The 12,525-nt window shown below is 44.7% G+C and overlaps 1 protein-coding gene across 1 annotated transcript in view; it reads right to left on the bottom strand.

The window, feature by feature from the left end:
- ARHGEF18 (Rho/Rac guanine nucleotide exchange factor 18) overlaps window positions 1-12,525 on the bottom strand; it is a 109,798-nt gene that overhangs the window by 20,870 nt on the left and 76,403 nt on the right. The window contains exons 13-18 of the mRNA XM_081936951.1: window positions 10,109-10,262; window positions 8,731-8,843; window positions 4,768-4,908; window positions 4,252-4,502; window positions 3,523-3,648; window positions 1,221-1,338 (exon numbers count right to left, since the gene is read on the bottom strand). Coding sequence (XP_081793077.1) covers window positions 1,221-1,338; window positions 3,523-3,648; window positions 4,252-4,502; window positions 4,768-4,908; window positions 8,731-8,843; window positions 10,109-10,262 — 903 coding nt within the window. The remainder of the gene's footprint in view (window positions 1-1,220; window positions 1,339-3,522; window positions 3,649-4,251; window positions 4,503-4,767; window positions 4,909-8,730; window positions 8,844-10,108; window positions 10,263-12,525) is intronic.

The following is a 12,525-nucleotide window of genomic DNA, read 5'->3' as shown; positions in this document are numbered from 1 at the left end:
TAATTGGGTGACCATCAGATTTTATGACCCTTTTGTGGCGGTCGCTAAGTGAATATTAAAGTTGAATCCATTGTATCCAGGAGGAAATTTTTTTTTATGGAAACCAGAAATAAACACAGGTTTCGAGGGGGGAAAAAAGTCATAAATCATAGTGGTCACATGTTATAAATGGTCATAAATGCAGGCTGGTTGCCAAACATCAAAAATGCGATCCTGTAACAATGGGAGGGGAGGGGTAGCTGTCAGAACTTTGAAACCAGGTCATAAGTAGCTCTGGAGAGGTCCAGCAAAGATGGGCAGAACCATATGGTTTTCTTGGCAGCAATACTAAAGTGCTTTTCCGCTATTTTTTTCTGATTCATCAGAGTTGTTGAGAATCAACCTATATACAAGTTAGTCAGTTTGTTTATTTATTTATTACTAGGTTTGGCTGTGCTTAAGGGTTTGGTTTTTTTTATACATTAGCTACCCAGAAGGTGTTGTTTGATGCTACCAAAAAGGGGGAGAAATGTTTCACCTAATAAATCAGGGGTGTCCAAACTTGGGAACTTTAAGACTTGTGGACTTCAACTCCCAGAACTGGCTGGGGAATTCTGGGAGTTGAAGTCCACAAGTCTTAAAGTTCCCAAGTTTGGACACCCCTGTAATAAATGGATATGCAATCAATGGGAAGGGACTGTCTTAAAACATTTGGGAAGGAATATTATCTAGGATCCAGAAATAAAAATAAAAATACTGAAAAGTGAAATTCTGCATCTATACAACAGTTTCGCCCTGTTCCCAATGTTGCTTGGGGCGAATTGTGTTCCCGAATGAGCCCTTCTGATAAAGCAGGGGTGTTAAAATCAAGACCCGGGGGCTGGATTCGGCCCACGGAGTACTTAGATCTGGCCCATGGGGCTGCCCTGGAAACAGCAAAGGACCGGCCCGCGGTGCTTCTGCCAGTGAAAACGGGCTCCCGAGTTCTGTTTTCGGCTGCCATGGCCTCCTGCAACCCTCTGCCAGTGAAAATGGAACTCGGGAGCCCGTTTTCACTGGCAGAGCGCTCGGGCCACCACAGGCACCCCGACAGGAGTGACGTCGAGCTGGCCATGCCCACCCTGGCCACGCCCTCCCCGAGGTCAAACACAATCCTGATGCAGCCCTCAATGAAATCGAGTTTGAAACCCCTGTGATAAAAGGTAGAAGAAAAACGGCTAAATTAGTGCCATATTTTTCACCTTCTGTGTTCTGAATGATGCGCTCCACCAGGACAGGATACTTCGTGATGCGCTGGGTGACTAAAAGATTGCACTCTTGGACACCAAGCCGTCTCACAATGGAAGAATTGCTGATTTTCTGAAATACATCACATGTACCAAAATATACTTACTAACAGGTGAATTTGATATCACGCCTTTCATTTCTTTCGTCAAAAGGTAGAAGAAATGAAGTAAAAGGACCTGTCCTCTCCTTAGTCTTCTCTGGTATGTGAAAACATGCATTCAAGTTTTAATTTGTCCCCTTTCTTTTTTTTCCAGTTACCGCAACCTGGAAAAATCATTCTATCTCATCAGTAAATGAGTTTTCTGTGCAAGTGCAAAGCTACATTATAATTCCTTCTCTTTCTTCCACATTCTGTCTTCTTGGTTCCCAGAGAAAGTCTTGCTGCGTCACATTTCAAAAATCTTTCTAATCTAGCACCCTGACTACTGTATATGGCAATACGCTTAATAAATCACTGAGGAAATAAGCACAGGAGTCAACTCTTTCCTGAATTACACTTTTATTGAAACATGTATTGTAACAGTAGAATACCTTTACTCAAGGTTGATCCCTAATGTTGCACCCTCATACGTCTCTTGGTCGTAATACAGGGAGTCCCTGATGTACGGCCACAGTTGGGACCAGAGTTTCCATTGCTAAGCAAGGTGGTTGTTAAGCGAGTCGCCCCAATTTTACATCCTTTTTTTTTTACCACAACTGTTAAAAAAATCACTGTGGATTATAAGTAAATCACACGGTCTTTAAGCGAACCTGGTTTCCCCATTGATTTTGGTTGTTGAAAGCAGTCTGGGAAGGTCACAAGTGATTCGTGTGATCCCAGCACTTGCAACCATTGTAACTACATGCCAGTTGCCAAGCAGCCAAATTTCGGTCATGTAACCGTGGGGATGCTTCCATTTGTTTGGAGAGCTGCCAAATACTAGTTTCCAAACACAGGGCAAGGCAAAACTTGGCACAGAGTCTCTTATAGTCAGAAACAGAACTTCCCTCTCTTGAAACGATCGAATGAACGAATTGTTTCCTGCAAAATCCCACTCCCTGTTTGCTCCTCTTTTGTTTCCTATGGGAGGGGCCAATCACCTCCAAGGTGTGGCTTTACTCCTAAGTCGACCCTGCTTTCTTAGTTGCTCTTGTCTTCTGGCAGCTCTGCCCATGCGCACACTGGGAACAGGCTCCAGCTGTTCTTCTGCCTTGCTGCTGTCTAGCTCCCTCTCTTCCTCCGACGCAGAGCCCTTGTCTGAGCTTTCCTCAGCCCCCAGGACTGGCCCATGTTCCTCCCCAACCTCCTTACTCTGCTGTCCAACTCTGCTGACAGTTCTGCTGGCCGCTGGCGGGCCACAACATTGCTAAACTAATGGTTGTAAGTCGAGGACTACTTGTACAGGAGAGGTTTTTATCATGACCTTACTCTAGACTGGCTTTTTGAAAAAACTTTCCGTTCGAACGTTTCACCTCAAAAAACATCAATAGCACACGTTATCAGGTCTTTCTCTACATAAGAAGGAACAATGACCTATCAATAATACAATAATACAATACAATAATACAATAGTAGAGTTGGAAGGGACCTTGGAGGTCTTCTAGTCCAACCCCCTGCCTAGGCAGGAAATCCTATACCGTTTCAGACAAATAGCTATCCAACATCTTCTTAAAGACTTCCAGTGTTGGGGCATTCACAACTTCTGGAGGCAAGCTATTCCACTGATTAATTGTTCTCACTGTCAGGAAATTTCTCCTCAGTTCTAAGTTCCTTCTCTCCTTGATTAGTTTCCACCCATTGCTTCTTGTTCTACCCTCAGGTGCTTTGGAGAATAGTTTGACTCCCTCTTCTTTGTGGCAACCTCTGAGATATTGGAACACTGCTATCATGTCTCCCCTAGTCCTTCTTTCTCTTAAGCTAAACATACCCAGTTCCTGCAACCGTTCTTCATATGTTTTAGTCTCCAGTCCCCTAATCATCTTTGTTGCTCTTCTCTGCACTCTTTCTAGAGTCTCCACATCTTTTTTACATCATGGCGACCAGAACTGAATGCAGTATTCCAAGTGTGGCCTTACCAAGGCATTATAAAGTGGTCTGAGGACCTCTTTTGCCCCACCTCTGTGCATTGTGCATAACGTTTTTGAAAACCACCCACATTACTAAGAACAGAGTTAGGTGTTGTGCCACTTCTATATCACATTTCAGCAGAACCAAAAGAAGCCCAGCGTGACAGAATGAGATCAGTTCCCATTTGTGATCCTCTCCTCGTCTTTTACCTTAATCAAGTTTTGGAACTTCTTGCTTTGCTGCAGCAACTCTTTATAGTAGCTCACAGCATCACTGTGGCTGCTGCAGTAAATGCCATATTTCTCCTTCAATTTATCTCCCGTTTTTCCTGAAAACTAAATAAGGAAAGGAAAAGACAGTCAGGTACAACTAACATTTGGGAGATAAATAAGTTGCGTCTAGCACACACTGGTGTATTTGGAGAAAGATATCACAGTTCAACCTTGTTATGTATATCATGGATCTCAACTCAAAAGGAAAACAAAAAAAGGTCAGAATGGGGTATTGACAATTGAGTAATTTCTAAAGTAGCTCATGACACAGTCCTGAGAGAGAAAATGCAGGTGAACAGAGCAATAAAACACAGTCATTCATCACTACGGGAAGTTTATATTTTAGGAGACACAGAGAGAATGCATCTAACTCAGTATTATCTCTGCTGACAAGAATCAAAAATAAAAAATAGCCTTTTTCCTCGACTTGCCACTTGGAATACATTTACCTGCAGTTCACATGCAAAGTTAGTGGCTCTACTATGCATCTAGGAATTGTAGCATTTTCCCTCAGAAATATCACAGGAGCCCACTGGCCTATTTTCCAGGTGAAAGCCTGCTCAAAAAGGCAAAATTCCCCCTCTGAACTAAATACTGTAAGTGCTTTGCATTTTAGGATGACTCCCTGCCCATCCAAACCCTATTCCATAAGCTCTAAGTGCTCACCTGTTGCACCAGGACGTCCCCAATGTTCTGGATGATATAGTTGCATTCACTACCTTCTTCCAAAGACTCCTTCCGGCGTTCCTTCAGCTGGAAGAGGAAGGCTCTGTGGAGCTCCAGTAAATCGTCCACGCACGGGAAAAGGCGCTGGATGTCAGAATTGCTGAACTGCAGCTCCTCTCGCATGGCTTGGGAGTAGACCTTCAACATGATCTTCAGAGTCCGGACATGGTGCATCTCTGTCCTCATCAACTCTAAAGGGAGAAGACATCAACATCAAGCCTCTCTGACTGGCCAGGGACAGACCCCCACCTAGAAAGCCAACCACTCAACACAGATTTCTTTACCGTCTTGCCGACTTGCAAAAAAAAGGAGAGCATACCAGACCACAATCAATGGTCTATGTCCAATTTCAAGACAAGCACTACCTTGTCAAAGTTTTGCCTACATGTGAACGACAGCAGCAGCAGAGAAAATACTGTCAATTAAGTTTGGGGGAGAAGAGGCAGAAAAGCTTACCATATATTACATCTTGCCTTTTAATAACGTCCCGCTCCTGCTGCTTCGCATAGGACTGCTCTACTGCCAGACTCCAAGACTGAGCAGCAAACTCCCGAGCGTCTGTCTCCAGTTCATTCCTCAAGGAGGCAAACTGAACATCTGGAAGGGGAGGAGTCACAGCTCAGATGAGAACATGGGTATATCAGTGGTGGGTTGCTCTTACCATCACTACTGGTATGTTGTTTCTGTTTCTCTTTCTGTTTATTTGGATTTATATGCCGCCCTTCTCCAAAAGGACTCAGGGCGGCGTACAACACACATCCCAAAGTTAAAAAAATTAAATACATATCCAAAAAAACACAAACCCAAATAATAGGACAATACATTTAAAAAATGAGTAAAAATTAACAGGCCAGGCTGGTTTGCTGGAAAAGCCAACTTTTAGGGTGCGTCGGAAGGACCGGAGATCAGGGATTATGCGAAGCTCCGGGGGCAGCTCATTCCAGAGGGAAGGTGCTCCCACAGAGAAGTCACCAGCCGACACTGTCTGGGCGACGGCACCCTGAGGAGGCCAACTCTGTGGGATCGTACTGGATGGTGGGAGGCTACTGGTGGCAGTAGGTGGTCTCGCAGGTACCCTGGGCCTAAGCCATGGAGCGCTTTAAAGGTCATAATTAATACCTTGAATCGCACCCGGAAAACAACCGGCAACCAGTGCAGGCCGCCTAAAAGTGGTGTAACATGGCAGCACCTAGGTACCCCCATGACAACCCGCGCTGCTCATGGGGCCACGCATCCTGTTCGTGCAATCCACCGCCCCTGCAACACCCAGCTGCTTGTTGGGGCTCGCGCAGGTGCCGCAAGCTGTGCGCGTGTGTGCAATTGGCCAGTTGCTTTAAAAACAGGTATAGAACACGGGCGGGTGGGCCAAATGAGCCACCCTACCGATACGCTGTCAGCTGCTCCCGGCTACTACCGGTTCAGCCGTACTAGACCGTACCCGGAAGAACCCACCGCTGGGGTATATGTATTCAGAGAACGCCATTATCAGGGGGGGACGACAACGACAAAAAGAGATCAGTGCTATTATCACTGGAATAGAAATCTAAAGGATTACATCATGATTCTTAATTGGTGAAAGGTCAAATGCTCAAAAAAGTTTTATAAAATGTACATTGCGCAATGCAATGCCCAAGATGTATTATGGATAAAGGATCATTATAGCTCTCATAGATGTAGATAGTGAGAGGTGAAGAGAAGATGCAGCAAAAGAACCGAAAGGAACCTTTTGAGGTCAGCAAAAACATCCACCTTGTTGCTATAAAAACTTACAACTGTCATAGTACCCGAACTCAGGGGTGAAATCCATTTAACTTAGCTACCAGTTTGGATGCATAGAATCAAAAGCATCAAAAAGGTGAGGTACGCAAACACCAAGGGGGAGAATCCGCTGTCCTGTGTGATTTATATTAGCTAGAAAGCAGGCAATCCTGTTTTCTAACTAATATAGTGTGTCACAGCTGATCGTCGGAAAAACCGGTTCGCCCGAACCAGTCTCATTTATTTTACTACCGGTTCGGGCAAACCAGTATCATTTTTACTACCGGTTCGAACTGGTAGAATTTCACCCTTGCCCTAACTCCTAAGAATTATTCACTCAGTGCAAAATGCACATTTGAATTTATCATTACACATTGGAGGGAGGGCTGCCCAAGAGTTAACTTGGGGCATCTGACTTCAGAAGTGGTCCACCTGCAAGATTCCAACAGGCAAAAAAAAAAAAAAAAAAACAAGGTTGCTGTGCTGTCTTCCAAGTTGCTTTTGGGGTGTTTTGCGGAGGCATCTGTGTGGTCACCACATAAAACAAAAACGTTGACTTAGACCGACATCTAACTATCGGTGTGGCTCATCAGCCATGCTCTTCACACCAAGAGCTCTTGGACAAGAAAGTAAATGAAGGAATGGCATAGGCAATGGGCCCAAGGGCAAGACCCTGGCAAACTGGATTCAAACTCTAGCTTGAGTTGTCTTGCAGATCTTGTTGCCGTTTCAATTCCCTGCTACAGGTGTGGAAAATGAAGGGTTCTAACCTAGAAACAGGCCATTTCAAATATTCCAGAAGTATTCTGAATAAGAGAGGTGGTGGCTCAGTGGTTGGAAGGCAGCATTGCAGGCTAACTCACTGCTCACTCCAAGGAGTTTGAGTTTCACCGAGGCAACCGGTTTAGGTTGACTCAGCCTTCCATCCTTCTGAGGTCAGTAAAATGAGGACCCAGATTGTGGAAGGCAATATGCTGACTCTGCAAACCGCTTAGAGAGGGCTATAAAGCACTATGAAGCGGTATATAAGTACAAGTGCTATTACTATTGCTATTGCTATTCTAGCTTTGAAAAGGGCTTATTCTGAGATCAGGTGACTTCTGGAAGAACCAGAGCAGCCCAATCTGTTGCACAAACCTGTTCTTTGTTAACTCCAGCAGGAAACTCCTCTGAGAGATGAGCCAGACTCATCTGTGTCGGACTCTTGATGACTTTATAGGCAAGGGCCCTCCATGCCACCCTGTCAAGCACAGCTGCTTTCATTTGTTGGATGTTCAACTTTTCATCAGATTTGATCTTATCAAGCCAGCATGTTCTTTGCTTGCCTCTTCTTCTTGTTCCACTAATCATTCCTAGCGTCCTTGCATTCTCCAAAAAACATAGAATAAATGGAGTTGGAAGGGACCTTGGAGGTCATTTAGTCCAACTCCCTACAGGAGGAGAATCTATACCAGTGATGGCGAACCTTTTTTGGCTCGCGTGCCACAAGTGGGGGGAGCGCAGGGGGGGTCGAATGCGGGCGTGCCGCACCCATAATGCAACGCACGACCCCCCCCTTTTTACATGTTTTTTTCGCCCTCCCCAGGCTCCAGAGGCTTTATAGGAGCCTGGGGAGGGTGAAAAGAGCCTCCCCCGCCCCCCCGGAGGCTTCAGGGACTGTCCGGAGGCTTCCCTGAAGCCTTCGGAGCGCTTAAAACCACCCTCCGAGCAAACCGGGTTGCTCGGAGGGTCGTTTTAAGCACTCCAAAGGCATCAGGGAAGCCTCGGAACGCTTAAAACCACCCTCCGTGCAAATCGGAGGGTCCCTGAAGCCTCCGGTGGGGGGAGGCTCTTTTCGCCCTCCCCAGGCTCCTATAAAGCCTCTGGAGCCTGGGGAAGGCGAAAAATAGCTTTTAAAAAGGTGAACTCAGCTGGCCAGCACCCGCATGCGCACTGGCCAGCTGACAGGGCAGCGCCTCGCGTGCCCTGACAAATGGCTCCGCGTGCCACTTGTGGCACGCGTGCCATAGGTTCGCCATCACGGATCTATACCATTTCATATAGGTGGCTGTCCACTTTCTTCTTAAAAGCCTGAAGCGATGCAGCATTCACAACTTCTGGAGGCAAGCTGTTCCACTGTTAACTATTCTAACGGTCATGAAATTTCTCTTAGTTCTAGGTTGCTTCTCTCCTTGATTAGTTTCCATCCACTGGTTCTTGACGTGTCCTTTGGTGCTTTGGTAAATAATCCCCCCCTCCCATCTTTGTGACAGTCCCTCAAATACTGGAACACTGCTATTATGTCACCCTAATCCTCCTTTTTATTAAACATACCCAATTCCAGCAACTGTTTTTTATATGTTTTAGCCTCCAGTTCCCGAATCATCTTTGTTGCTCTTCTCTGCACTCTTTCCAGAGTCTCAACATGTTTTTTTTTTAATATTGTGGTGACCAGACTGGATGCTGTATTTCAAGTACGGCCATACTAAGGCTTTGTTATTTAAGGACAAGACTGCCAGATCTTCGGTATAGCTTTACAGAAGATGGGAATCCCATCTTCTTTATTGATGTCGAATGACTTTACATGCATGACATGGCCAAAGTAAATCAGACGTGGTCTTGTGATTTTAGCTGCTAGTGATGTGACTGATTTTATACGATTTAACATGAGAAGCTCCTTACCTTCCACAAAAACTGATTCCGTGGTGGATGGTGCCAGTGAGACAACATCTTCAGAGCCTGGTTTCTGTTTCATGAAGCCAGAATCCCCTTCATCCATCTCTCCCCCAGTGAGTCTGAATAGTCAAAGGAAAACATTGAAGCAGGTCAGCTCTTGCTGCAGGACTGAGTCCCCGCATAAGCTATTTTCTTATTAGGCTGTTTCTTATTCTGATGAATGAGGTCTGGGCCAAATACCTTCCAGTGAACAACTTAAGAAGACCAGCAGTCCTGAAGTACACTTGTGCTTAGTTTGGAAAGGCATCTTGAGATGGTCGAGGAAGAATAGGGATGCTGCCAGTGCCAGGTGCTGCTGCAGCGGCATGAGAAAATAGTGACAGCACTCACAGGTATTAAAGAATGAACTCAAAAAGTCAAAAATCCATGGAAGGGCTATACTTAGGAAGCTGCCAATAAATGTCTGATAATTACAGAAGCAGAAGAAAAGGGGCAGCAAAGCCATGGATCATCTTCTAGTGCTGACGGCTAAAATACTTTCCTTCCTCGTGCTTTATGCAATTGAAGCTTTATGCAATTGAAGCTTTATGCAATTGAAGCTCTCCACATTAATAGTGTTAAAAACCCCACAGCACACAGGGATTTATAAAACCATCATGCAGAATGTCTATGGGAAAATGAATCTGATCAAAATCTCTCTGACAAAGATGAGATGTACTAAAACTAATTTTATGGATATTGTTTGCCGATAAATTTAGAATTCCCTCTTGATTCCCGGCTTCCCTGTTCTGACCTAGTGGCTATGTCTATAAAGCTGGTTATTTGATAATCCAAATTATTCCACTGAATTTCCCCCCCACCCCCCCCACCCCGCCTATAGACTGGGAACCACTGTTGTTTTCTGACTCGATTAGAACAAAAATCTGAAATAGCATATTTCCTTCAGCAAACTGAACAGACAAAATTCATGTCTACGCTTGGCAGAAATGAAAAAAACAAAACAAAGCCACAACCTGTATAACTGCCCCTGTGGATGCCCACTCATGCATGGATTTGCGTATGTGCTGCGAAATGACAATATGAAATTGCACTGCAGTTAAGCGAATACTCCCCCCCCCCCACTCCATAAGCCCAGATTTTCCATTAAAATCATGGAAAATACATCAAGACTGAGTTTGTGTTTGAGAGAAAAGTAGTCGAGAGTCCAGCAGTGAAACTCGAGCTCTGGTTTTTGTTTTTTGTTTTCAGAAGAAAAATAGAAAAAAATAAAAAGTGAGGCACTTGTGAAAGACGAGCAGCTATTTCTTCCCAGGCAGGATAAGACCAGATTCCAGATAAGAATTCCAAAAAGCAGCAATTTGTATCCAGCAAAGTGCCTACTCACCCGAGCTTACCAACAGCCCCAGCAGAGGCGGTGCTTAGCTGCGACGGCAAACTTCCCCTCTGCGCAATTGTCATGCCGAGGTTCTGGGGCAAGCCAGGGGTTCTGCCATCCGGGCCCAAGAGGGCCCTGCTGGTGTGCTCTTTGAGCGAGGTAGCTATAGAAGGAAAGACAGAGTTGGTACTCAGGAATCGGGGAGTAAACTGGAGGTTGCTTTCTTGCAACCTTCGGCTCTCTGAGCGAGTCTGGAGAACCGACATGATCTTGGAGGTCAGGCGCTCATTTTCCAGAAAGACCGTCTCGTTCCACTTGTTGGAAAATGAGCCACAGAACAGCAGCTCCGAGCGAGCTGGGATGACTGACTTGCTGCTGCCACTGCCCTTGGAGTTAGCATTTCCCATGTTTGCAAAGTGGCTGCGAAATTGCCTGTGCACGCTCCACTTATATATCTATCTCCCCGTGTGATCCTTCTAGAAATGTCCAGATATGTAAAAGCTGTCACTCCACAACGCCGTATTGGTTAATCAGCAGCAGGTCAGAAAGGGAGAAAATCAGTCCCTACTGTGTCCTCAATCGAAATGTGGAAATTGCAAAGTACCTTTTTTAGCAGAGAAAGGGCACCAATCAAACATTTACAGAAACATAACTGTTCTCACTTTTCAACGGAAGAGAGAAAATGACTTGCACCTAAGCAACATTTATCTGAGACGGAAAAAGTGGAAGAAAGATGCGCTCAATTGTTGCTTCTTCCCCTACATGCTTGTTGGTTCAAGTGCCACAATTTATAACATTATGCACATGGGTCCTAAACTAACAAATTAATCAGATCTAATGACCAAGGCAATAGGTTCTCCAAACAGATTCATTTTGCAGAATGGGTTTTTTTTTAAGCAATGTAAAGATTATTTATTAGTATCATAATTTGTATGAGTCAGTTGTCAATTTCTTAATATTTGTCATTTATATTCTTATACTCTACATTCAAAAAGAGTGTCCCCACCCTCTTTTTATCTATATATAAGAGACTCAAGACCCGAAACTATCTTTAATCTATATTTCAGGGTTCCAAATAGCATCCAAAAGTAAATCAGAGTCCAAGGCAAAGTATTGCTCAAAGTTCCAATTTACTAAGAGAGCCATGTGGGCACATCTGGGAAAACCCGAATCTGAAAGCTTCCCGGTTTTCCCCACCGAGTTGAAAGTTCAAGATCTTGCCCCCACCCATAAGTCCATCACATGGTCCAATCTCCCACTGCCATGTTGGCAGTTCCACCCATCCAATTACGGTCAGGTGCAGTGGTGCAAAGAGAAAAGATGACCTTGGCTTTCTAGAAAGAATGTTATTGTGGCTACATAGTATGTGACTCCTTACAATCCCCCTCCCATTTTCCCACAATAGAAAATGCATAGCAGAATAATAGAAATTGTGGCAGGCCAAAGACCTAAAAGAAAAGATGGCTGCAGGCCTGACACTATATATAAGTTACTCAGGCACCAAACCTTGTAGAACCAAAGTAGCTATTTGGCCTTCCTCAGAAACAGGTGCTTCATGCCAAGATGTTTTTGCTGTTGTGCTTGCAAAACCAAGACAGAAGAAGAGGCTAAAAGATGGGGAGAAGTCTATTGGCTTCCAGGAATTAGTTAGTGGCAAGGACATATCCTCATCTTACTATCCTCCCATCTGCCCTCACTGATGCCAACGTGCTTTGAAGACTTACAAGGGACTCACCAAAATGTCAACAGAAATATTCCATGGCAAGTTTTGGCAGAAATAATCAGGTTGATGACTTTCCCCTGCCTGTTCTGCAATGTTCATTTATACTCTAATTTTGTATCCCCCCAAAATAGTCAAGGGAACAAAAACAAAACACACAGGGAGGGGCTCCTCCTGGTGCCGTCTGCCAGGCAATGCCAGCGGGCGACACCTAGGAGTAGATCCTTCTCTGTGATGGGCCCAACCCTCTGGAACGACCTCCCCCCAGACATTCGAACCACCACCGACCTCCGCTCCTTCCGGCAAAAGTTAAAGACTCACCTATTTCAATCAGCTGGCCTGGCACCGTCTTAGTTTTACCTCCCGGGATTTATTTATTTTAATTGGGTTTTAAGGGTTTATAGGCTTTTAACGTATTATATTTATTATTCGATTACAGTCTCACTACCTCCTTCACCAGTATTAATTTAATTGTTTATGTATGTATTTTAGAATGTATTTTAGTGACTGTACACCGCCCCGAGTCCTTTCCGGGAGAGGGGGCGGTCTATAAGTGTGAATAATAAATAAAAATAAATAAACTAGCAATCTCAAAGGTATTTTCTTTCAAAAGGCAACTGGACTTTCTTGCTTCACTTCTCATCCAAGAAGCTTCTTCAGTTGTGACTGAAAGGTGGAGAATGGAAGGATTTGTATTCCTTGCAGT

The sequence above is a fragment of the Natrix helvetica genome (assembly GCF_964273705.1).
Source record: "Natrix helvetica genome assembly, chromosome: 1".
In the NCBI taxonomy this organism is placed as follows: Eukaryota; Metazoa; Chordata; class Lepidosauria; order Squamata; family Natricidae; genus Natrix; species Natrix helvetica.
Note: the sequence above shows the minus strand (reverse complement) of the source record. Positions and strands in the feature narration are given on the sequence as shown.